Consider the following 27789-nt stretch of genomic DNA (forward strand, 5'->3'; position numbering starts at 1 on the left):
AATTGCCAATTTTGAGTAAAATTTAATTTAGCTGGCTCTATGGGCGGTTTCATATGGAATTGCTCATACATATGTATGTTTGTATACATATATTTATATACATATATATGAATGTATGTCCATACTTATCATGTATTTAGTATGAGAGCAATGAATGATGCTTAGCCTTAGGTATTTACTTTGAAGTGAAATTATCGAGACTTAGGGACGCAAATTGCAAATTATTTAGAACGAACCTGTGTTGCAGTACTTGTTCTGAATCAATATTTTTTGAAAATACTTACATAGGTTCAGTACGAGTCCGACTCCTCACATAGTCGGAGCGGAGCAATTTTGAGAAGTGAAAAACTTTTGCATCACAAGTAAAATATTTAAATTAAGACAAATGTGTATTTGAAATTTTTATTTAACTCGTGCAAAAATCTACATGAATATATGTACATACATACATACAATTAAATATACTGAAGTGCATAAGTGTATCATCCATTCAAATTACGATGAAAGTGAGAATGTTACGACAGAATTGTTTGTCCATTCTATTTCTAAGCTCGATCGTACTATGTGTTGCGCTACCCACTAACAACACTCCAACAGGAGAGATAATCGCGAATAGCGCCGTTAATGCGCCAACGATTGCAAATACAATTGCAATAGACACAATGCAAAATGGTTTGAACGAAATCGAAAGTGAATATCGTATCAAATACGCCGAACAAATGCTGACGTATATGAATCGATCGGTGGAACCGTGTGATGATTTCTACGAATATGCCTGTGGCAATTGGAAGAATGTAATTCCCGAACGTCAATCGCAACATAAACGTAGTAATCTTATCGATATTGTTTATAGTTTGGGTGAAGCCATTGAACAATTGCTTTTACAAGATTCACCACCGCATGAAAACTTCAAGTTTACATCGGAATTGAATTTGACAAAGCGAATTTATAAGGGTTGTTTAGCGGCTGAATTGTATCCATTGAAAAAATCCGAAGTGTATTTGGAGATTATCAAATCGATTGGTGGCTTTCCTGCTGTTGATGAGACTTGGAAAGCTGATAACTTTAGTTGGTTCAATATGAGCGCACACTTAACAAATTATGGTGCTGTCGGTTTGATTAAAGAAGAAATACTGCCGCAATATCCGTTTCCGCCATACTTCAAACTACCCACTTTAGGTTTCGAATATGTTGTACACTCAGATAACATACACACTAATAGTTCCCACGAGTTGAATGAAAAACGTATGCGTGATTACTTGCGTTTGTATGGCGTTGATGATGAGCAAAAAATTGAACGGATCGTTGCTGACATCGTTGAGACCTGGTCTGCTATACTCAATATAACAGATGATTTTCATGAAGATCTCACTGAATGTGAAGTGATAACAGCTGCAATGGACATAAACGAATTCCAGCAATGGGATAGTTATATGGAAATTGCATGGAATGGTACAAAATTTGATTTGGATGAGGATACTTGGCCCTGCCACTACTTTTACAACGAGCTCGACAAAGTGTGCAATGAACGCAAAGAGGCGGTGGCCAATTATTTGGCTTTGAAATTTATCCACCGTATGGATGCGCGTTTACAGGATACAAAATTTCAAACGGAATATTGTAATATGATGATTCAATATGTATCACCTCATCTTTTAAATGAAATCTATATGAATGTAAGTAATTAAGTAGTAAGTCTCAAAACTATTGGCAAGATCATTTAACGGGATATAGAAAAGAGTTGTTGAATGCTAATGTCCAAGACCATCATGGTATTGTGTTAGTTCAAGCTCTGCAATAACCGAATGGACATACGTGAATGTGTCTCGCCCAAATGAGTCTGTTGCATTCGCTGGGCCAATGCGTTCGACCGCGATGCCGTGAGGCTCAGCGCACTAGACAGGGCCTTTCGGTGGGAAAAACCCCGGTCATTCCGGTATGTAGAACCGGCTGCAGTGGGATATTGTAGCAGGTTAAATCGCCACATATCCAGAATCGATCCCGACATATTCAATATATGGCATGTGAAGATGCCCCGCACAACACTAAGCACCTATTCACATTCCCCCTTAAATCCACTCACCTAACACTGGACCCAACCCCCCGAAACAGCGGGGACTATCGGCGACTACACCGTATTGGCAGGGCTTGATGCATTGCATTAGCAACCCGAGTTGCCGTTCAAAACACAGTGGGATACCACAAAGGCAGACACAAATCAGCTACAGACTTTCCTTTTTGTTTGGTTGCTTACATTGTTGTTGTGCCGGCTTTTGTCGCGCGGCAAAATTAGAGAGTTGGCCGTCTTTTGTGCGTTTCGGCAGCACGTGCGGTTCGAAAATGGGCTCGACTATTAGTCAAATGCAGTGCGGCAAGGTTCGAAGCGGACTTATTCAGGCGTGGATATTAGTGTTTCTGTTAGTCAAGTAAAATCTTCTTTACTGTTCCTACTTGTACGACTAACTACTACGACTAATTAAAAGTTCGATATACAGGGTGGTCTAAAAAGAAACTTAAATACAAAACTACATTTGGTTTGGTATATTATGACTTTACTAGAAATAGAAATATTCTTATTGTTTATGGAACTCGATTTCATTCAGCCTCACACGGCTTTATTTAAGCTTATCCTTTCAATCCCAATTTCTAATATTGACGTGATAATGTCTTATAATTCCATTTAGCCGGCTGCACGCACGAAAAAAATCGTCGTTATCTTGCTCATTCGTCGTTATCTTATATTACTAAAAGGCAAATCGATGATGTTGCCTCTTAGTGTTGTGGACTTATTAACGTCTGATGCACAATCGAAATTGAACATATCTTTCATGAATTTGATAAATGTTTCGTCATTTTTCACGTTTGTGTAAATGTAACTTGACCTATTCCATTGCGATTCCATTTACCTCCTTCTCTATATCCATACAAAATATCTATCAAACAAATAAAATTAAAATTTTGTTTTCAAAATTGCAACCATTAAACTATCGTCAGTAAACCGACTTTACAGACGACCTCTTTTTATTTTGAAAATTACCGTTACACGGGAGGAGGGCTATTGACCGATTTCTCCAATTTTCAATGTCAAACTAGCTTCTATATTAATTTTTCCTGCAGTGCATGTCGCACGCACGGGTGGTTGGACAAACAGACATATATTATTTAAATCGACTCCTATCATTCTGAGAATTTTGATATGCATACACACGTCTACATCTATCTCGATTATTTTATGCTGTTACATACAACAGCTATGTTAAGAAAATTATAATACCCCTGGGCACAAGTGCATGGATATAAACAATAATAATTACTGAAATATACTCGCCTTCAACTTTTGTTCACTCAAACTTGCTAAATTATACAAAAATAGGTATCGCAATTTTATAGAAAACTTTATTTACCATCCAAATATGTATTTTCTTAAAGGAATATTTCGACGATGAAATCCATGGAGAAATTAGTGATATTGTTAGCGATGTACGGAAAAGTTTACGGGAAATATTGGAACAAGCCGACTGGTTGGATAAGAAAACAAGGGAGCAGGCTTTGATGAAGGAGGCTGCCATAAAACCATATATTGGAAGCTATCAGAACAAAAATGTGACAGATCGTTTGATTAAACAAATGCAGCAGCTCTCCTATGTGGAAGGCAATTATGAACTGAATTTGGCGAACCTGTACAAATTCAGAGCAGGGCAGAAACGTTTCAATGGCCTACATCACAAAGAATATGATAATACGACAATTCAACCATTGGAGCTGTTGACGGGTATTCAAGTGAATGCCTTCTACTACAATGTCGATAATTCAATTTGTGTTATGGCTGGCATACTGCATCCGCCGGCATATCACAAAGCGTGGCCAGCAGCTCTTAAATTTGGCACTATTGGTTACTTGGTAGGACACGAGTTTACGCATGGTTTCGACTCAGTGGGTGCACATTACAACAGCGTCGGTGAGGAGAATTACTGGTGGTCGCAGAAGGCAGGCAAAGTGTTCAACGAACGTGAAGAATGTTTCGTCAATCAATATAATGCTTACAAAGTATGAAAATTGAGGTTATAAATTTAGTTTTTTTATATGAATATTCACGCATCTAAGTACATATACGTTAACTATTTGCATTTCACCACTTTTAGATACCTGAAATTAATCGTTTTGTCGATGGCAATCAGACAAAAGATGAGAACATAGCTGATAGTGGTGGTTTGAGGGAGGCATTCTCTGCATATCAAAGACATGTAAAGCAATTGAATTTGAAACCAAAGGATGAACGAATGCCCGGATTGGATCTAACACCCGAACAGCTATACTTTGTCGGATTTGCACAACTTTGGTGTGCATCGTACAAGGAGAGGCATTATTGGGAGGAGTTAACGAACGAGCATACAATGGACAAATTTCGCGTGTTAGGCGCAGTGACGAATATTGAAGAATTCAGTAAAGCATACAATTGCCCAGTGGGTAGTAAAATGAATCCAGCAGAAAATAAATGCCGTGTATGGTAATATTAAATTTAATACTAAGAGTATATAGAAATAATTTAATTCACAAAAGTGTATGTAAGTGGCAAAAGTAGTAAATACAGGAAAATTAATTGCAGTAATGTTATTGTAACCGGATAAAACCACAAATATTTAGTGCCAACGAACGCTAATGAAAATAAATGATTGAGTTAATTTGACAGTGAATGTGTGAATGTACGAGTATCATTGTTTAAGTTGCATTGACCTATGAGAATTTAGAAAACTGCCTGTACACGTACATTAGACATAATAAAATGCTATCTGTTTATATTTTTCAATAACTGGTTACTTTAAACTTTTTGATTACATTCACATTCTAAAGACGATACCAACCGAAAAGACAATAATTAGATGTGTGTGTTGGTAATTGAAGATTATTTCATCACTACTTATGTATGTACATATGTATGCATTATACAATAACTTCAGTTAGTACCTCGGTGTTTTTTGTCATTGTTATTTTAGCAATATATGTAAACCTTGCCAAGGTCGTCGGAACTATTAAATGTTATCATCGAGGTCATCTAAAGGTAGGCTCATTAAATGTGCTGCTTTGACGGGTAGTAGTTAATGTTGTTTAAGAACTGTCGGCAGTCCGTCGCGCTCAAAGGCTTTTTAAATTCATCAGGTAGATTAAACTTCTAAAAGATGAACGGGACGCCTACGTGGTCTGGAGCTCGAAAATTTAGGGTATCTTCAGGAATTTTCTACAATAAAAAAAATGAAAAACGATATTTAAAGTTTTTACTCTTTTTATTTAACTTCTTTTACATACAAAAATAAATATATTTTAATAATTTAAAAAATGGTGCTGAAGTTGATCCTCCCGAAAAATTGGACCTGGACGGTGTTGCTCATTTTGGCTTTTCTATTTATCTGAACCACAAAAACAAAAAAAAAAAAATATTAATCAGAATGACTGTAGCTATGTCTCGTACTAGAATAAGTAAAAAAAAAAAACAAATTTGATAAAATAGCGCGGTTTTGAATTTGACAAAAATTCGAAATAATTGAAATAATAATATGATTCTAGTATGGGCGATAGCCTATGATGTTGTGTACAACATATTAATATGTCAGACGATTCGGTTGAATAGTTGTTTTGTTTTATAACACCTGGCCGAAAAAAGTCGTTTCGAGATAAATAAGTTTAAAGTTTGAGGTACAGGAGCGCGCGACTAGTTAATCGACTGTAAAAGCTATAATATTGGGAATTTCCGCATTAAAATTTTACAGTATATTCTCAAGATCCATACTTTCGAAATATCGGAAAAACAAAAAATCGATTTTTTGAAATTTCTAGACCACCGGGTTCCCTTAATACGCATTAGTCCCCTGTGCCAATTTGATAACAACGTCGCATCATTTTGTGTGAAAATTGTGAAGCAAAAAGATTATATAATATTTTTTGAATGTTTTTTTATTTGTTTGTAAATGTATAGACTTATCTTACTTTTAGGTTTTTTTTGCTTAAATCTGATTTTTTGATGTTGAGTCAAAATGACATTTTTTGCCAGGACTGATTCGTGCTAAGCAGGACATTCAGCAGAAATTGCTAGAAGAGATTTATTTAGGAGAACACTGTTATGCTGAGTACGAGTAGTAATAGAAAATATAATTTTGTTAACGCGTTACGTCTCCTACATAATTAATGCAATACCACGCGATTGCTATTGGTAATAAAGAAGAATTTAAGAAATGCTTTGAATAAATAACTCTAATTATCATGATTTTGCTTTTTTAAAAAGCTGATAAGTTTGTAGGTATTTACTTTTTGAGGGAGGCGTTTTACAATCGCATCCCGTTCAGGATTGTTGGAAGTTTGTTAGCACTGGTTTTCAAGCAACTAAAAACCAAGTCAGAAGGTGCTCAATTCGATCTGGACCCAACTTCATATATCCACGTACATATGCGTAAAAATTAATTTATATATACGTACACCCCTTTTGGGTGTTTGGCCGGAGGAGCTCGGTGCCATTTGTGGTGTGCGTCTTGATGTTGTTCCACAAATGAAGGGACCTGCAATTTTAAGCCGACTCCGAATGGCAGATATTTTTTATGAGGAGCTTTTTCATGACAGAAATACTCTCGGAGGTTTGCCATTTTCGTTTTCACCGAGATACGAACCTCCGTTCTCTCTGAACTCTGAATGGTAGTCCGCACCAACCCATTCGGATACGGCGGCCGCCAAATTTAATTTGGGTCGGCTATAAAACAAACTGATAGAGATAGCTAAGAGATAGGCATGTTCTTTAACTGATCTCAATATTTATGTCGTATCTAAATAATTTGGTGCGTGTACCAAGTTCGGGTGAGTTTTATTACGTCGAGGCACCCGCACTCACCAAAATGTGGCTGTGACACTGCCTATTTTTTTCCGAATTTTATTTGCGTGCTATTTCCATCCTTGGGTTTATCGTTTGTACTAAATTTGAGCAATTTCATAATCATTCATATTTTAATTTTTATTTTTATTTTTTTTATTACCGTTGTATGGATATTGGCCGATTCCGCACATACCAAATTACCATGGAAATACGTTTACCAAGTTTCAGTGAAATATATTGATTTTTGCTTGAGTTATGTAGTTTATATACGCTTCAACCTTTGTAACAATACGTTGTACAATGAGTTGGATGGCTGTTTAGAATACACGTTAAAATATTATTATTTTGATTGTCTAACTTTATTATTTTCTTATTCGTGGTGTTGAACATTTCGCAAAATGCAGGAAGCAAGTGAAATCTGTTCAATAATAATTGATGAAATTTTATTTTATTTATTACGAGTATTTGCTTTTTATTCTATTTTTTCTATGTAAATAAAAAAAAGAAAAATTTAAACAAAATTGGTTGTACAATCGTATACACGTTCCAACCTATTGTACTACCGCTAACACCGCTCACCAAAAATTAAAACATTTAAATTTTCATGCGACCGTCGAACCAACATGGAAACCGCTTGTACAACCATACTAAAAATGGTAAAACCGTTTATCCAACTTGCTCATGTTAATACAACGGTTGGAGAGAGTATACTCTGCATTATCGTGCGCACGGATGAACGGACAGATATAACTAAATCGACTAAATATGTCTATGTATATCTATTTCGATTATTTCATGCTGTTACACACAGCCATTAAGGTAAAAATTATAATACAATTATGCACAAATGCGCACAGGTATAAATACTTGGCTCACCTTTTACTTTTTTACGCACAATACCACACAAATTCATTTGTCTTCAACTAGTCATTAAGTGGATATTTTACGTGCCGATATCCTTGGATCTATAAAAATTAAAGTGCTTATAATTAGTTTGAACTTTACCTGATCCTCTTGCGGGTCAAAACTAATACAATCACATATTTTAATTTTGCTAAACGGTGAGAGAATGAAGAGAACTATTCGCTCACGCACCTAATACAAACCGTATTGCAAACAATTGTCAGTTACAGATTATAAGGAAACGGGGATGTTTTTGTATATAAAAAATGTGAAAGATAGATGTTATATTGAAGACTTTACATTTTAATGTTGTATATTTCAATTTAATTTCTTCTTTTTAATAACATTTTATTTGGTATTAAAAGCGAAAGTTATATTTTATTAATGTAGTATTGGTAATCAATCCAAATAATGGAAATGAAATGTGGGCATCTCCTAATTATTTTTAATTCTCCATTTATTTCATGCTTATATCTATTAGTTCTTAAGAGATCTTCTAAGTGTTCGTCAGTCATTGTGAAGCTGGGATTTGATTGAGCACGATCACAGCAAGATAGTAAGCGTCGGCATCACTGCTTCGGAGAAAACGTAGTGCATGTGTGAAAGCAGCGCGGTTTTTTTCGCGCTTGTGTGAAAACAGCGCTTGCAAATGAAGTGTTTAGCTGTGATAGACATACATATATACCTGCACAATATGCGCGAATGCGACTTTCTATGTATTGTACATACATCCATTTATGAAAAGATATGTAAATAGTCCTTTGTGTGTTCAAAGAATTTCTATCCTTGAACAAAAATAAATGTTTATGTAAGTGCATATTATTCGTCCACAGATATATGTATATGCATACATATAATATGTTTTTGCCAGGTAAATTTTCAGAAGGGATAGTGTTTCCTTTAGTACTTCCTTGCCGATTCCATGGTTCAGTATCGATTACGGGGCTCAGTACGATTTTACTTTTCACGCTGGAATGAGGCTCAATTTGGTCGTCGCAATTTTTGCAACAGTATTTAATGTTGTTTACAGTGTTACGGATATAAAGGACTATGTAAAATTTCACGCAGATCCCCGAAATAAACCATCGTTTTATGGAAATTTCTTGATAAAGGTATTGAATTGCTCGCCGAAAAATCTTGACAGCCCGAAACCAATGTCGCCTGATGAATATATAGTGTTAGCAAAACAAAAAGTACGAGACTATAAGCCACCAACGCTAATAAAATACACACCATATGTACCTTTGAGAAAGAAGCAAGTGACAACAATAAAACCTGACGCACCTCCGCTAAAAAAAATAAGGAAATTCGAAAACTCGCTGCCAATGACACGTGCTGAATTTGTAGCGTTAGCGAAACAAAGAATACGAGACTATAAGCCACCAACGCTAATAAAATACACACCATATGTACCCTCGAGAAAGAAGCAAGTGACAACAATAAAACCTGATGCGCCATATACAAATAAAGTAAATATCAGCACAATTGCGATTGCAGAAACAAATTCAACAACGCCATATCCAGTTACCACCGAGCCAGCTTTTATAAATTTAACTACAGACGGCATAATGGAAAATCAATCAACTACCATAACAACAGAAGATATTACGGCTAAAACAAGTACGACAACCCAAAACAAGTCCAATGTGGAGGACACCACTTACTCAAGTTTATCAACCAGCCAAATAGAATTTATGACCTCAACCACTGAAGATTACACTTCAACTCAAAGCGTTTCAACCGATCATACCCCAACTACAACAACATTAATGGACACAACAATTGAAAGTGAATCGACTACCCCCAACGTGGAGACTTCTACAGACAGTAACCAAAACGAATTAATTACCTCAACCACAGAAGATTACACTTCAACTCGAAGCTTTTCAACCGCTCAAACCCCAACTACAACAACATTAATGGACACAACAATTGAAAGTGAATCGACTACCCCCAACGTGGAGACTTCTACAGACAGTAACCAAAATGAATTAATTACTTCAACCACAGAAGATTACACTTCAACTCAAAGCGTTTCAACCGATCAAACCCCAACTACAACAACATTAATGGACACAACAATTGAAAGTGAATCGACTACCCCCAACGTGGAGACTTCTACAGACAGTAACCAAAACGAATTAATTACTTCAACCACAGAAGACTACACTTCAACTCAAAGCGTTCCAACCGATCAAACCCAAACTACAACAACATTAATGGACACAACAATTGAAAGTGAATCGACTACCCCCAACATGGAGACTTCTACAGACAGTAACCAAAATGAATTAATTACTTCAACCACAGAAGATTACACTTCAACTCAAGGCGTTTCAACTACAACAATATTACCGGAAACTATCACTGAAAGTAAATCGACTACCCCCAACGTGGAGACTTCTACAGAAACTTACCAAAATGAATGGATTACTTCAACCACAGAAGATTACACTTCAACTCAAAGTGAATCGATCACCTCTAATTTGGATACTTCTACAGAAACTTACCAAAATGAATTAATTACCTCAACCACAGAAGATTACACTTCAACTCAAAGTGAATCGATCACCTCTAATTTGGATACTTCTACAGAAACTTACCAAAATGAATTAATTACCTCAACCACAGAAGATTACACTTCAACTCAAAGTGAATCGATCACCTCTAATTTGGATACTTCTACAGAAACTTACCAAAATGAATGGATTACTTCAACCACAGAAGATTACACTTCAACTCAAAGTGAATCGATCACCTCTAATTTGGATACTTCTACAGAAACTTACCAAAATGAATGGATTACTTCAACCACAGAAGATTACACTTCAACTCAAAGTGAATCGATCACCTCTAATTTGGATACTTCTACAGAAACTTACCAAAATGAATGGATTACTTCAACCACAGAAGATTACACTTCAACTCAAAGTGAATCGATCACCTCTAATTTGGATACTTCTACAGAAACTTACCAAAATGAATGGATTACTTCAACCACAGAAGATTACACTTCAACTCAAAGTGAATCGATCACCTCTAATTTGGATACTTCTACAGAAACTTACCAAAATGAATGGATTACTTCAACCACAGAAGATTACACTTCAACTCAAAGTGAATCGATCACCTCTAATTTGGATACTTCTACAGAAACTTACCAAAATGAATGGATTACTTCAACCACAGAAGATTACACTTCAACTCAAAGTGAATCGATCACCTCTAATTTGGATACTTCTACAGAAATTTACCAAAATGAATTAATTACTTCAACCACAGAAGATTACACTTCAACTCAAAAAGTTTCAACCGCTCACACGCCAACTACAACAATATCAGTGAACACGATCACTGATAGTGAGTCTACCACCTTCAACTATGAGTCCCGCACAGATACTAGCCAAAACGGATTAACTTTTTCAACCATAGATGATTTTGATTCAGTATCTACATCAACAGGACATAGTATCCTTATATTAGGAAATAATTTTACTACGGATGTGATAACCGATAATACCCAGATTATACTCTCTGCCTCAGAGACTACAGAAATTTCAATAGTTGAACCTAACCATTTTACAATAAGTCCAAAGAGAGATGATACCGCCAGAGAAGATAAAATTACACCTGATGACATGCTTATGAAACCAATCCGATTTACCTACGATACTGACGTTATGCCAACTTTGGACGAATTTTAATTCGACTTTTAATGTAGTTTAATATTTATGTACTTGAAATTAGATGTGTATAAATAAATATAAAAACAACGTTGAAAAAAATATTGAATGTATTTGATGTATAAGATCGGTGGGGTATAAGATCGCATTTGAAAGCCACTCAAATTGGTGCGGTACGGCACAATACAGATTGATTCAAAATGCTGCAGTGAAAAATCTTTAATCTCTTATAAATTAATACTTTTGTCATGGATTCATCTAACACAGATGACGAATTGATAACTAGGGGTGACGTCCAGGGCACTATAAAGGGCTAAATTACTTACTTATCTAGAACCGACCCCGACATACTCAATATATGTCCGGCATGTGGAGGTACCCCGTTCGATACTAAACAGTATTCACATGCCCTCTTAAACCCACTCACCTAGCACCCCCTTCCCATTGGTCCCAACTCGTGGAAACAGCGTGTTTTCTGGATCTACCGTTAGATCAGTTAGACGATAACGATCGCTGACTACAGCGCAGTAGCTTAATTAACTTCTACAACAGCAAATTGATAACATTTTTCATAATAAGATATAGCTTGCTGCAGTATAGTTTTTGACCGGTACATACCGTATCTGCTTAAGCGCGTCATTACCATTTACATAAAATAGTTATCGATACCAATCCGATTACAAAAACTTGAATATTATATTTCTTTTACGGAGAGGTGCAACCCTGTAAATAAACAGCTGAGCTTAAGGCACAAACATGTGCAGAGTGAGCATACGTTGTATTGCTATTAACAGGGAGATAATTTAGATTTGTTTACTATGAATAAGAATAAAGGAAAGCGAAAAGGTTTACCGAAATTGAAAACAATTTTGGCAAATCCAATTAAGGAAAAATGGTAAGTCTGATATTTAATATTTCGTGTGGAATTTTTGCTATAAAATGCTGATTTTTAGTCCCGCGTTGGATGAAGGAGAACTACAAGAACTAGGTCAACTACTAAGTGAATCTATTAGCTGCAGCGGCTTAAATCCGCAACAATTTGCAACCTCTGTACATATTCGATTGGGATTGGAAAGTAGCCTCCGAGCTATCAATAACTTGAAATGTTCTTGCGTGCTGATTTCGTTGACTATTCAACCACGATTCTTGATTGGACTAATAGTTCGGAATGTTGAGGCTAAAAATACAGGAATACCTGTGTACGTGCAGTCTCAATTGGAGGAATTCACGAAAAGTGTTTTTGGCGTGCGAGCGCTGGCTCTATGCTTGCCTACCGTGGAAGAAATGCGTGTAACCAAGTTGGATGAAAAACTTGTACAGTGGGTTGGTTCGAGGACAAAACCTGTAAAACCAAAGGCTTCAAGAGTTATACCGAAAATAATAAAAAATAAAAAACCTACTGTAACTATAAAAGAAGCCTCTGCAATAGAATTGCAGAAAACCGCTGTTGAAAATGTAAATGAACAATGGGAAGGAGACTTCATATCCTTTTCAGAAACAAGGGAGGTTGATAAGGCAGACCCTATAAAAGATGAACAACAATTAACAGAAGCTTTAAGTAAAGTTATTGAAAATGTCGAAAAGCAAGCCGTCAGAGCAGTAAATTGTATTACTGCTACAACAACAACAACAGAAGTAAAAATGGATGTCGCAGAAGATGTATCACATGCCGTTGAGAAATGTTATGATGACAAGTCCTGTAGCGATTCTGATGACTTTCTTCCTGAAATTTATCAACCTCTTACGGTCCACAAAATAAAACCGAATCCTCAGAAAAAACCGAAAAAGAAGCGTCAAAAAAATAATAAACAAAAGAAAAACTAAATATGTTTTTGTTTCATTAAAATAGATAGCTTGGTAGCTCTGTTCTCCAGCTGTTTATTTTGAGGTTATGGCTAGCGGCTGATTTTCATAACAGTTACTATAGAACTAGACTCTTTATTAGGAAGTAAATAAATTACTAAAAATGTTAAAATTGCGCCATCTAAACAATTTTAGGAGAATATTTGGTGTTAATCAAGATCATGCACTGACATCAACATTGGCGGTTTGCCAAGAGAATACTAATACTGCGGCCAAAAAATGGTATAACCGTTTGCCACAACAAAGCCGTCAAATACATATAGCGCAAATATTGCAGAAGTACAATAAAAAATCAAGGTATGATGACGAAAGTGATAGCGACGATGAGAGTGTTGCAGAATTTAAAGATGAACGCGATTCCAAAGTGTTGAAGGCTAGTGTAAATTCTTTGCGGGCTGATTTGTTATTGAAAACAGGCTTAGGACTGGCTAGAAAGTATGTATTTGAACTTAAAATGTTTTATCATTTCTAATCTATTATCATTACAGTAAAGTGGAGACTCTTTTCTATGAAAGTAAAGTACGTGTTAATGGCAAAAAACTCAGCAAGAAAAGTGTAAAAGTAGGCGTTGATTACCGATTGATATTTGATGTTACTAAATTAGATTCTTTTTTTAGCTCGAAGTCGGCGATGAAATTGACGTAGTTCGAGGTTTCAGCCAAGCGAATCCCGCCCATCTGATAGTCTCTCGTGTAATTGTTCTTGACGTCAGTGAGCGAGAAGAAAGCTTAAGCGTACAGATACGGCGTTATAAATCACTACTCATAGAAAATTATCCTGGACCTAATGCTTACAAATCTTCTGAAGCAGTGCAACATTAACACAATTGTGATTAAAAGCGGTTTATTCATGTTCTACATTTAGGCCAAATTATAGTTTAATAGAGTTCCTATTTAAGATAATATGTGTAGTATAATGCATAACGTAATTTCCGCTTTATCATTCTAATGCATAAAGTTATCTGAACGTACGCTAAAATATGCAGTTGCCAACTGCTTCACCCAGTCTTATGAGCCTAGGTGTCTATTCTTAGGTTGATATATTTTTGTATGTACTTTAGTTTATATCTTTGAAAAAATTTGCTTTAATACAAAGAACGTGTGAAACTCATTAACATAACTTTTTGTCGAAAAATACATTTAATAGTAAGAGTAAAGATTTTTATTTATTTAGCAATTCAACCAAAAATTCCGTCTATTAAATTAATTCTTTTTAGAAAATTTTTTTAATTTCTGGTAAATTTACAGGATACAAAACTAGCAATCTCTCGGACACTGGATTAGTGAAAATATAGTAGTTCATTCGCCCACCGTAGCCGAAAGGGTTGGCGCGCGACTACCATTCGGAATTCAGAGAGAACGAAGGTTCGAATCTACATAGGTGAAATACCAAAAATAAAGAAAAAGTTTTTCCTAATAGCGGTCGTCCCTCGGCAGGCAATGGCAAACCTGCGAGTGTATTTTTACCATGAAAAAGCTCCTCATAAAAAAGAGGTTGTCTGTAAAGTCGGTTTTCTGACGATAGTTTAACGTGATAACGTCATAAGAAAATACTGATTGAATGGTTGCATTTTTCAAAAGAAAATTTTAATTTTATTTGTTTGATAGATATTTTGTATGGATATAGAGAATGAGTTAACATTAACATAATATACTTTAACATAACATATATTAACATTACATAACATAACATAACATAACATAACATAACATAACATAACATAACATAACATGACATAACATAACATAACATAACATAACATAACATAACATAACATAACATAACATAACATAACATAACATAACATAACATAACATAACATAACATAACATAACATAACATAACATAACATAACATAACATAACATAACATAACATAACATTACATAACATAACATAACATAACATAACATAACATAACATAACATAACATAACATAACATAACATAACATAACATAACATAACATAACATAACATAACATAACATAACATAACATAACATAACATAACATAACATAACATAACATAACATAACATAACATAACATAACATAACATAACATAACATAACATAACATAACATAACATAACATAACATAACATAACATAACATAACATAACATAACATAACATAACATAACATAACATAACATAACATAACATAACATAACATAACATAACATAACATAACATAACATAACATAACATAACATAACATAACATAACATAACATAACATAACATAACATAACATAACATAACATAACATAACATAACATAACATAACATAACATAACATAACATAACATAACATAACATAACATAACATAACATAACATAACATAACATAACATAACATAACATAACATAACATAACATAACATAACATAACATAACATAACATAACATAACATAACATAACATAACATAACATAACATAACATAACATAACATAGCATAACATAGCATAACATATCATAACATAACATAACATGCTGTTCAAGCAAGGTAATGACGCACTTTTTGGTGCGTGCAGCCGGCTACATAGAATTATAAGACGTTATCACGTCAAAAAATAATAATAACATTAAAACAACAGGTATTATTAACAAACTTGGTTTTATTTTAAATTCTTCAAGTAAATCAAATTAATAATAATCAATAAGAAGGCATATGCAAATACAAATACGTGAATTTATATATGTACATATGCGCATATACATACATATATACGCTCACTTAAGTAGGAGAGAGCAAGATGTCGAACGTTGCCTTTCGTTTGCTTTGTCGTTCGTTCCGCGCTTTCGCTTGCAGTTCATTCAAGGTAACGGCAATGAGCAAGGTAACGACAAATGAGCAAGGTAACACTATTGAGCAAGGTAACGACACATTTTTTCGTGCGTGCAGCCTGTCAAATCGAATTATAAGACGTTATCACGTCAAAAATATCTACCGTTCGGAGCCGACTTGAAACTGCAGGTCCCCCCATTCATCAAGACGCACTCAACAAATAGGAGGAGAAGCTCGGCCAATCACCCAAAAAGGGTGTAAGATCCAACTATATATATATGCATATATGTATATAAATAAAGGAAAATATCTTTAAACAGGAGTATGGAGGCTGATGTGAGTTTAAGATGTACGCAGGCGAAAGTATAGGAAAGTGCGAAGAATGCAGCTATCTAAAGGATCCGACTCTTCAGCAAAGTAAGTGATACCGAAAATTAAATCAGCTGTCCACAAAGTTTCAAAGGGGTCATTTTTATACTAGTCCATTCGTCCAGCCTGCACCGCGATGAAAATTAGGGATAATGAGTTTGGGTTATTGCGTCTAAATGGGTGGCCTGATCCTAACAACTTCAACACAACACAAACTTATAGTCTTTAATTAAAAATTTTTGTGCACAAAATTCGTTAATACACTCGATTTGGAACATGTATTTTTTCGGAAATAACGGATACAAGCATACATAAATTACTCTTAGTCTGCCTTAAAGTAGGAATTTAATCAATACATTTTTATGTTCACATCCACTTCACCTATTATACTATTGGGTATTACTTCTTTTATTTTTTAGTTTAAACTAATTAATCGAAATTTATTAAATAAAATCAGTTCTGCGCATTTAAAAGCAAATTAAATGACAGAGTTGAGCTGGCAAACTCTACAAAATCGACGAAAAATAAGAGACAGAAGAAAGCAAACAAAAACCCAGTTAGCATTAACGCTCCGTTGGGCACCTAAGCCGACTTTGGACGTGAATTTAACATATTTCTATTACACCCAACGACTTGAGCCAAGTCGCTTCTGAAAATTTAATTTTCTATCGATTTATGGAAATAACCCTTTAAAAAAGTTGGGCACATAGAGCCTAGCTGGGCCCCTATGTATTTACATTCATTTGTATGGGGATAATGTGGCAACTGTGCCACATTTATAATTATAATTTTTAATTTCTTACTTTTTTTATTGGTTTTGGCATACATTGAGCTACCTACAGAAGCAAAAATAATTGCAAAAAATGTTAGTATTTTGGTTTGTGGAAAAAAAAGGATTTTTTTTGTTTCTTATTTTGACTCATTTCGAAGAAGGTTGAAGAAAGACAGTTGATTACAATGAAATTTATGGTAAAACATGAAATTTTATTTATTTATGGATTCGGTGAAAGGAAAGCAAAACATGTATAAGCGATTTTTGAGTGCTGCTGGCATACTGGATTCTTGCATACAATAGGAACGAGTTTTTTGACGAAGCTTTTGCCCTCTGGCTCTGGTTGATTGATCCCGGAGATAGTAATTGGTTTATTAAATAGTGATTCCATAGTTAGCATGAGAATAACGGCTGAATTATTCATACGGTTTTCGATGTTTGCCTAAAATTATTCACTCAATTTTGTTTTGAATAATTTGTTTACTGAATAAAAATAATTATTTTGAGTCATGGAAACCTTTATTTGACCTTTACACGCGCCAATGCTCGCCTGTTTGTACATATACTGCAGCTGTTAAGTTCCTAAGTGTCAAATATGATTGACGTACGATGCCATTTGTAAAAATTAGGTATAAATTATATAGGGTGATTAATTTTGTGCCACCTTGTATAAATAACTCGGGAAACCAAAAACTAATAGCTAATAACTGACTCTGTTATAACGAAAAACCAACAGAGGCCGTTTATAATTCGAATAAAACCGGACAGACATTGAATTTGATATATCTAATGAAAGCATTTTTGGTCTTGTCCGTAATTTTTTTTTTTTTTTTTTTTTTTTGGCGGTGAGGTTGGGTTAAAAATGTCTTCGCACCATATAGTAACCGTCGCTACTACGTGTGTGGTGAATCCACTAAAAATATCCCCCCTCTTCTCTTGGAGTTTTCTCTCCACCCCGGGACTGCTTCCGCATTGCTTCGAGGTAGAGGGCCAAGACGGCGTCCTAAGAAGGACACTTACTTACTCACCCTGCGTCCAGGGTCGCCTGTTTTGAGAAACCTATGCTCAATGCTCTTCAGCATGACTTTCCATTTCTCGCTTCTTTTTTCGTATAATATCCTCTACAAAATTTGTGACGGCATTCCATTTTTCTTCGTCTATCATCATTTTGTCGATAATTTCTTCAGGTGTAAATACACCAATAGCTCGTTGTAGACCTGTTCTCTCTACGTTCCACCTCTCGCATTCAAAGAAGGTGTGCTCCGCATCATCATACTCAGTATCTCCATATATGCAGTTTGGTTGGCTCACTTTACCCATTCGCCACAAATACTTGCGAAAGGACCCATGTCCGGACAAAAACTGTGTGAGGTAATAGTTAACCTCGCCGTGCTTTCCTTCTACCCACTTTTTTAGATCGGGTATTAGTCTCGCTGTCCATCTACCATACCGTTCAGAGTTCCATCTTGCTTGCCAAAATGTAAGTGTTTGGACTCTAATATCAGAGAGGCGTAGTACTGGGGTTCCTGTGTTTTTTGCCTCCCATCTCCGTTTGCGCTCTTGTGCTAGAATATCTATAGGGATGGTTCCGCTGATAACTAACACCGCTGCTTCAGATACTATTCTATATGACGAAGCCACTCTGAGAGCGCAGGTGCGTTGCACAGATTGCAGAGTTTTCCGCCGGCATTGCACCCTTAGCGAATCTGCCCATATTTCGCATCCGTATAAGAGAATCGAGCTCGTCGTGTCCATTAAAAGTTTTCGCTTGTTCTGCGTTGGACCTCCAAGGTTTGCCATGAGCTTACTTAACATGCCACTTACTTTGGCAGCTCTTGTGGCAGCATGGTTTATATGCGCCCAGTAGGTTAGCCTTGTGTCTAATTGCACTCCTAAGTACTTGACTACTCTTTTTGTCGATAAAGTGGCATCGAGTACCTGTATGTCTACTTCTAATGGGATACGTCTGTTCGTTAGAAGGATTAGCTCTGTTTTCTCTGTGGCCAGCTTTAATCCATGGTCTTCTAGCCATGTTTGAACTCGGATCATCACCTGATTTAACTTTCTTTTGGCTTCGTCAGTGTTCCGGGCGATTATTATAGCCGCAATGTCATCTCCGTATCCCACCAAATGCACATCCTCGGGCATCTCTATTCGAAGGATTTCATCGTAGCTTATATTCCAAAGTTCAGGTCCGAGTATTGATCCTTGGGCCGCACCTGCTGTTATTTGTTTGGTCTTACACCCTTCTCGCGTTTCGTATAAGAGCTCGCGATTGCTTAGATAGCTGCGAATAATCTTCAATAGATTTTACCTTTAAGGCTTTAATTACGTCGTCCCAACTTAAACTGTTAAAAGCATTTCTGATATCCAGTGTGGCTAGTAATACTAAACGTTTGGAGTATCGATTACCTGCCTGGGCATGTTCTACGCTAGTTATTACATCTTGGATGGCTCCTAAGGTAGATCTGCCACTTCTGAAACCATGCTGCCTGTCGGAGAGGCCGCCGCTGTTCTCTACGGCTTCGCTAAGCCTGGTCTTGTCCGTAATAAACGTGCACGCTTGTTATCAGCAGAGATGGATAGTGGCAAATTAATTTTTTTTCTTAATTTTATTTTGAATTTTTATATGCTTTGTATTTATGGCTTTAATTGCCTCTGTACACTAATTTAATGTTTTTTTAATATAATATATTATATGAATTCTTTGGGATCCCTACAAAATGCTGTATATCAAAATTCTTTTCGTACGAAATACTGTAAATTAACGTAACAAAATTCTGTATTTACAGAATTCTGTATTTACAAAATTCTGTAAAAACAAGATTCTGCACTGTCTTAAAAATATTCTGTATTGACAAAATTGTGTATTGACGAAATTCTGTACTGACGAAGGCCGCCCACGCGAAAAGGAGCTATACGCAAAAATACGGTGGATTGCGTAGCCAGAGTTGGACTGATGAGGGTTATTTTTTGAAGCGCGGCCGAAGGCCGCCCACGCGAAAAGGAGTTCTACGCAAAAATACGGTGGATTTTATCGAAACTGAAGAAAAAAGCGCGCACTTTTTTTATAAAATGTGTTGAATTTCTAATCATTTACTTACAACATTTCGTCAATACAGAATTTTGTCAATACAAAATTTCGTCAATACAGAATTTCGTCAATACAGCATTTCGGCATTACAGAATATTTTTTACAGAATTTTGAAATACAGAATTTCGTATACAGCATTTTGTAAACAGAATATTGTATCATAGAGCATTACGTACCCAACCCGAATTCTTTTTGTTTTGAAATAAGTATTTGTTGTTGTTGTTGAAGTGGTTGAGCATTTCCACTGAAATAATCCTAATTAGTGACCAGCACCGTTTTACTACCACTGTCCTCGTGTGATGATGTTTTTTTTTGTTTGTTTCTATGTCAGATCCATTTAGTCAGGTCCAAGTACAGCAGCAAATTCTTTATCTCGATGTCTGATATCTCATTAATTTGCTGTAAGAAAGGCTTACCGAAGGAGCGGAGTCGTGCCCCTGCTAGCCCTGGACATTCACATAAGTAGTGGAAAATACTTTCCTTCACCCCTTCCGCTTGACAGCTTCTGCGGATGTGATTGAAGGGGAGGTTGAGTCTGGCTGCATGATCACCTACTTTCCAATGACCTGTAAGGGTTGCAATGATGCGTGAAATGTTTGGCCGAGAACATCCTAACGGGTCATTCGTCCTTTGGATTTTGTACGACGGCCATGTGTTTTTTGTTGTAATACATGTAATTAATAGTGTGAAGCAATGGATGCTTTGTGCTCAGTGGGGTGGAGACTGCCACCGCCTCTGCTATGTCTAGTGTCGAACCTTTTCTTGCTAGCTATCTCATTACCCTGTATGTTCCAATGTCCGGGAACCCATATCAGAGTAATCTCAAGCCAATGACTAAGTAATTCTAGTTCCTCTCTACACTGTAACACTAGTTTTGATGAAATGGAGTTGGAGTCGAAGGCCTTGATAGCTGCTTGACTGTCTGAAATGATAGCTATTTTTGCACCAACTTCCTTGTAGAGTTTTAGTGATTTGCATGTTTCTTTGATAGCTAAAAGTTCTGCCTGGAACATGCTGGCATAGTCAGAAAGTCGAATTGACTGAGATAGGTTGAGTGGCTCCGAATGGAAGCCAGCTCCAACACCACAGTTCATCTTAGAACCGTTAGTGTAGATTTCAATATCGTATCTTCCAATCATCTTCCATTTGCTCCATTCGGATCTTGGTGGAAAACGTACAGTAAAGTCTTTCTTGAAGTTAAGGTCGGGGACTGTGTAATCTGATTTGGTTTTTAGCAGTGAGGGTCCCTTTAGGAAGATCTTCCTATATCTCTGAGTCTCACGTAGTGATTGTTTTATATGTAAGTCTAATGGTAATAGATGAGTTAGTACAATGAGCCCTTCAGTAGGACTTGTACTTGTACTCCTGTAGTTAAGATACTCCTGTGTCTTGTTCAGCTTGGTTTGGTTGTATTTCTTTTCTGTTGTGGGCCATCAGAGTAGTGCCGCATATGTTGGTATTGACCTTATAATGGCTGTGTAGGACCAATTGGATAGTTTTGGTTGGAGACCACATTTTTTAACCAACATTCTCTTACACGTGTAAAGTGCTATATTCGCTTTCTTTGCGCTGCACTCTACGTTGGACTTCCAGCTGAGTTTGGGGCCTAAGATAACACCCAGGTATTTTAAACACTTATTTAGTATAGAATTCATTATTACTTCTTTTGCACGTTTTTTTGGGAAAATATTTAGAACATAAAAAGAGTTTGACTAAACATAAAACAGTTAGACTAAACTTTAAACATAAAACAGATTAAACTGGCAGAAATAAAAGCCAAATTTACCAAAAAAAAAAATGAAACAAGAATTAGAGTTTTCCAAAACTGAGCGCATGTTACGCGTTGTTAATATGCAGAAATTACTTACAGGGCCCGGCACTCGAAGTATAACCAATTAAAAAGGCCATAAATTTAGTTTGGAAAATTATTTTGATTCAATTAAAAGTAAAAAATGTGTGAAAATAATACAAAATTAAGAATCAATTTACTTTTGCTCGATTTGACCACTTTTTGCCTTGACTATAGTCTGGAGACGGTCTAGAAACGAATCGCAAGCTGCCCGAATGTGACTTGCAAGTATTTTGGCCCATTCGCGGACAATGGCTTTTTTCAGCGCCTCGGGAATGGTGAATCTTTTAGTTCGAACCTTGCTCTCTAAAATGGCACAAAGAGAATCATCCATCGGATTTGCATCTGGTGAATTTAAGAGCCATTGTGTGGACGTTATGAAGTTCGGAACGTTGTTTTTTAGCCATTCTTGGTTCACTCGAGCTTTGTGAGACGGTGCCGAGTCGTGTTGAAACGTCCATAGTCTGCCACTGAAATATTTGTCTGCCCACGACTTCAAAGCAACGTCCAGAATACTTTCCCGAGAATATTTCGCATTTACCTTGATGCCAGGCTCGATGAAAACGATTGGAGAGCGCCCATCTGCGGTTAGAGCGGCCCAAACCATTACCTGTGACGGGTGTTGCCTTCTGGTAGCCAATCGATGACTCAAATTCTCGTATGAACGGTCGGTCAACTAAGTCCTTTCGTTTTGGGAGTTTATGAATTGCTCAATTTGCACAATGTTCGGAAATTGCCCGCTTTCGGCCAAGCGAAGCAACTCTTTCGCTCTCTCAAGTCTGACTTGTTGCTGCATTGGTGTGAGATCATGCGCCTTTTGGATTTTGTAAGACTAGACTTTGAGAACATTTTTCAGTATGCGGCGGATGCTACGGTCAGATATTTTCAGTTCTTTCCACAAATGGAGCGACCTACAGTTTTAAGCCTACTCCGATCTACCGTTCGCTTTGCTTATTAGGAGCTTTTTCATGGCAGAAATGCACTCGGAGGTTTGCCATTGCCTGCCGAGGGGTGACCGCTATTATTAAAAACTTTTTCTTAATATTGGTATTTCACCGAGATTCGAACTCTGAATGGTAGTCATGCATCAACCCATTCGGCTACGGCGGTGTCAAGTAAAAAATTAGTGATAAGTTATTTAATTATTATAATTTTTGCGCAAATGGCTTAAAACTATTTAATAGTCGATCTTTAGCTCCTGGGCGATGCTACGACTACTAACATGCCGGTCAACTTCCATTATTTCTGTGATTTTATCGACATTTTCTTTAATATCAAAAATGCCTGAACGGAATAACCGAGACCAAAATTCCACGTAATTTGCTATTACAGTATCGGCACACCATTCACAATTTCAGCGGTCTGGCTTGAATTTTCACTTTTATCAAAGATAAACTTTAAAATACTTGACCGTTTTCTTCGATTGTCAAGGCGTAGTGCACCATGAGTACCTCCCATCAGGCCAGACAGTCAATAAAGGATATTAATTATCCGTTTAAAGCGTTTGAGAGATGCTCTGCGACGCAAACGGCCGGAAACAATTCTTGGATTTTACATGATGATAACGCACCATCGCACCGAGCCCAAATTGTGCTCGATTATTTGACCAAACACTAAGTAAACACCATCGTGCAAGCACCGTATTCACCTGATATGGCCGCGTGCGACTTCCTTTGTTTTCCAAGTTGAAGTTAGCACTTCGTGGAAGGAGATTTCAGTCAATAGAGGAGATCATAGAGAGTTGCTTCAGACGGGTCATATTTTGAAGGAAATAAAATAAATTTGCCTGAAATTTGACCGTGTTTTGTTTTATTTAAACATTCCCGGTACTTTCTGATCATAGGGTATACCCGCTTTTATTTATAATTATGTCGCTCACTTGTTATATATTTTCGGCCGTAGTAATCATCCCACCAGAAATATTGAGCGTGCTATAGTATAAGTATATAAATCGTATAAATAAAATTTACTATTGAGTGTTCATGTGCCAATGAGAATACACACCAGTGGAAGTATCAAAAATATCGCAGCCATAAGTTCTTGAATTTAAAATGAGTCGAATCAATCTATTCAAAGGCGTAAAATTATTGAGATGGCTATATCTCAGTTCATATTGTGGCGAAGTGAAATCTTTTGATTATTGGAAGCACTACATTTTTTCCGATTGGGCTCTTCAAAAGTTACTTTATTTCCTTTTTGATAGTTCCTCTACAATCTTAACTTACGTTACGTATACGCCTCATACATGCGTTGTATGTATGACATTTTCCCATAAAAAATGCCATATTGTTATAAATCACAACAAGCCGTAATTATGGTAACACTTGGCAGTAAATTTCCCCACCCCCCACTTTGGTCTTATGAACACTGTGACAGCTTTAAAAGTGTGCTCTAATTGCTCTTGTAATTCTAAGAACCGGCGTATCATAAATGAACATTTCTCCAACTGCTCGTGGCTTAAAATGCTACGCTCTAATATATGGAATGAGCCACTGCTTCATAGATTACAATTTGAGTGACGTAAATTTGTTAGTATATATGTATGATATTTAACGCGTCAAAAAATTCTACGCATTATTGGCACCTGTGCACAAATATTTGTCTTACCTTAGCCAGCAGTCGGCCAAAGGCTGTCGAGGATCTAGAATTGGCGCACAATTTTACCTCAGAAGCGTGCATTTATTATACAGTTGGTTTCGTTTTTTGTTTTTGTTTGTGTTTGCTCTGTGACCGACAGATAATGTAAATTCAACAGCAACGCATACCAAGAATTTGTCAAGCGACTTGAAGGACAGGCAGGCAAATAGATGGCCTGAAATACGAAAGAAAAGCGTGCGCATAAGCGCTTTAAGCATTCTTACGTGGTTTTTAAAGTACAAGAGCGTATCGGCAAGAAAACGAAACGTAGCATAAAAAGAGGCGTATAAAATATTGTTGGTACATATACAATCGAGTATACGAGGGAATTACATTTTCTTCATAGCACACTCACTCACCGGCAAAGCCTACACAATTGGCAGCCAACAAGTGACCAACGGTATTGAGTGTGCAACAACTGCTTTGTAGGTACATAGGCCTGTAAATATAATGAGCAGTAGCAACTTCTTGCATATTTTTATGTGTTCTATGGCAAACTTCAGCTTTCATCGTTGCACGCCTGGAGGATACAATAACTGTAATAAAATAAATATCATCACAACAAGGTTAAATTAGGTCAACGGCAGCGAAAACAACTGACGGGAAAATGAAAGCAACAGTCACGCTATGTAAGCTTAAAGCGTTGTTCGAATGCGAAACAAACCATTTTGTTCTTGTTATTCTTATGTATAACTATGGGTTCAATTATAACACTTACATAACAAATTTAGTAAAAATGTATACAAAAACTAAATTAAAAGCATACGATTAACTTAGTATGCCTTAAATTTTTCGGATAAGAAAAAGGTACAAATTGAAAAAGGTATATAATTCTGTGGCCGCAGTAGGCGAATGGGTTGGTGCGTGACTACTATTCGGAAGTGCATATGGTCGCGAAATATCATATAGATAGAAAAAGTTTTTCCTAATGGCGGTTTCTCCTCGGCAGACAATGGCAAGACTGCGAGTGTCCTTTTGCCGAGAAAAAGCCTTTTATTAAAAAACCATATGCCGTTTCGAGGCAACATAAAATGTCGTATGGTTTGACAAGATGGTAATCGGTTGGTGTAAGGAGAGAAAAATATGACGGATGCTGAAGGTCCTCTCATTCGAGTTCTTGGAGTGCGGCTTTGACGACTTGTAGGGCCTGGCTCTGTCATGAAGGCGTATAGTTTGGCCATGTCGATCAGGTGTTGTCTGTCGAGTAGGCTCATTCACGCGGTGTAGCTAGGTAATGTAGAGCTTCTTGTTAACCGTGGTATTTTATTCGAGCATTTTCCACTGCGCCATGTCTTCCCAGTCGCACCAGACACATATCATTATCTTCTTTGGATGAACATCCGGCTTGGCTCTCGACTTTGACGTATCTCCTGGAGCGACCCACTCCTTTCTTTGCTTCATATTGATGTAGCGGTGTTTATGACCGCGTGTTGCTCGATGGTGGGCGAGATACTTGAGAAGCAATTTGAAGGCGACTTTCTTTGTTTTTTTCGTTGAGCTCGTGAGGTACCCAGGCTCCCATTTTTTGGTAAATTCCATTGAATGAAGGTGATCATGACTGGTTTGGCGATCGTTCTCCTTCAAAAGTGATTTGAGACGTTCTTCATCGAATTCAGAAGGCGTTCCGCTGTGGGCCGTATCATCGACGTCAAAGTCGCCATTTTTGAACTGTGGAAACCGTTTCCGTGCTGTAAACTCGTCTGTGATATATATAGTTCCTTGTTCGAACTAATTTTTTTTCCCGCGAGCCATTTCTTCATGTTAGGCAACAAGAAAAAGTCGCAGGGAGCCAGATCGGGTGCGTACAGGGGGGTGCGGCAGTAATTCATAACGCAATTCATGAAGTTTGAATTGCCAAATGCGGCCGTGTCTCCTTAATTTTTTTGTAAAAGTGGTCCAATAACTCATTGTAGTATTGTTCAGTGATCGTCATATGTATTTAATATTTTCCCGTTGAGTGTGTATATAATTTTCACGCACATGTTTTACTGAGTGTTTGGCCGAGCTTTTTCTCCAATTTAATGCCCTCCTACAAATGGAGAGACCTACAATTTTCTGTCGACTCCGAACGGAAGAAGGTTTCTATAAGAAAATTTCCTATGCATGGCAGAGAGCGACCTCTATTAGACGAAACTTGTTCTATAATTTGATGATTCATGCCCACTGTGCGCGTTAACCACGCACAACCACACTCGGCGCCTGCCGCATCACTTTCATTCAGTTTCTACTACGTTGCTGTAGTGGAAATTCTTTAATATTGCATTTCACGAATTTTTATGGGATATTAAGTAGAATGGCCACATATATTTTTGAAAATAAATCCATTTCTGCTGAAATCTTGCTAAGTTAATTACTTGAGTCCTTTATCCAAATGACTCTAGAGCCAAGTGGTAGCATTTGCACGGAATGACAGAGAAAAATATTTTCTTATGCAAAAGATACGCTGACTTAAATCGTTCGATGTAATGCCAGACAAATGCGAATAATTCAAAGCAATAAATGGCTTAAAAATCTTAGAAAAGCTGACTGAAAAAGTTGTCGAAGAATAGCTTGGCTAATGTGCGGTACCAAATACTTGGAGAATCTACTGTATGTACCGTACTGACCTTTTTCTGTATGTTCGAAATTCTTCTATTGCCAGAGCCATAATTGAGCTCAATAGAATTCAAAATATGTTGAGATACATTATTCATTTTCGAAAAATCACTTCATGGATTCTTTGAAACCCTTTTGTAAGTAGTTTAGCTTCAATCTTGTTTTAATCCCTTTCACATCTAAAATATATGCATCAAATCTATAAAAAATTTTAAATTGTCTTAATTTGCTTGCCATTTGTAAAAGTCACGCCGTCTTGAGTAAATCTGTAGGTGCTTTCGATTTTTTACAGTTTAAAAAAAGGATTTGAATTTGCGACAACGAGTTTATATTAAATTTTGCGTTAAAAATGGATTTAATGGTGCGAAAAGCTTAGAAAT

At 36.5% G+C, this 27789-nt stretch overlaps 4 protein-coding genes across 4 annotated transcripts; all 4 read left to right on the top strand.

Moving 5' to 3' along the window:
- The first annotated feature begins 312 nt into the window (after positions 1-312).
- LOC129252850 (neprilysin-4) lies at positions 313-4694 on the top strand. Its single transcript, XM_054890983.1, has 3 exons — positions 313-1676; positions 3430-4047; positions 4143-4694. Exons 1-3 carry the CDS (start codon positions 501-503, stop codon positions 4509-4511), a joined length of 2163 nt encoding a protein of 720 aa, XP_054746958.1. The 5' UTR covers positions 313-500; the 3' UTR covers positions 4512-4694.
- Positions 4695-8636: 3942 nt separating this feature from the next.
- On the top strand, positions 8637-11463 carry LOC129235952 (mucin-2-like). Its single transcript, XM_054870050.1, has one exon. It carries the CDS (start codon positions 8734-8736, stop codon positions 11461-11463), a length of 2730 nt encoding a protein of 909 aa, XP_054726025.1. The 5' UTR covers positions 8637-8733.
- A 743-nt stretch (positions 11464-12206) lies between these two features.
- LOC129252851 (uncharacterized) lies at positions 12207-13281 on the top strand. Its single transcript, XM_054890984.1, has 2 exons — positions 12207-12337; positions 12396-13281. Exons 1-2 carry the CDS (start codon positions 12261-12263, stop codon positions 13264-13266), a joined length of 948 nt encoding a protein of 315 aa, XP_054746959.1. The 5' UTR covers positions 12207-12260; the 3' UTR covers positions 13267-13281.
- Positions 13282-13323: 42 nt separating this feature from the next.
- On the top strand, positions 13324-14461 carry LOC129252852 (mitochondrial transcription rescue factor 1). The gene is made up of 3 exons (XM_054890986.1): positions 13324-13740; positions 13794-13866; positions 13923-14461. Exons 1-3 carry the CDS (start codon positions 13409-13411, stop codon positions 14124-14126), a joined length of 609 nt encoding a protein of 202 aa, XP_054746961.1. The 5' UTR covers positions 13324-13408; the 3' UTR covers positions 14127-14461.
- Positions 14462-27789: the final 13328 nt, after the last annotated feature.

Source organism: Anastrepha obliqua, chromosome 1, assembly GCF_027943255.1.
Source record: "Anastrepha obliqua isolate idAnaObli1 chromosome 1, idAnaObli1_1.0, whole genome shotgun sequence".
NCBI lineage: Eukaryota > Metazoa > Arthropoda > Insecta > Diptera > Tephritidae > Anastrepha > Anastrepha obliqua.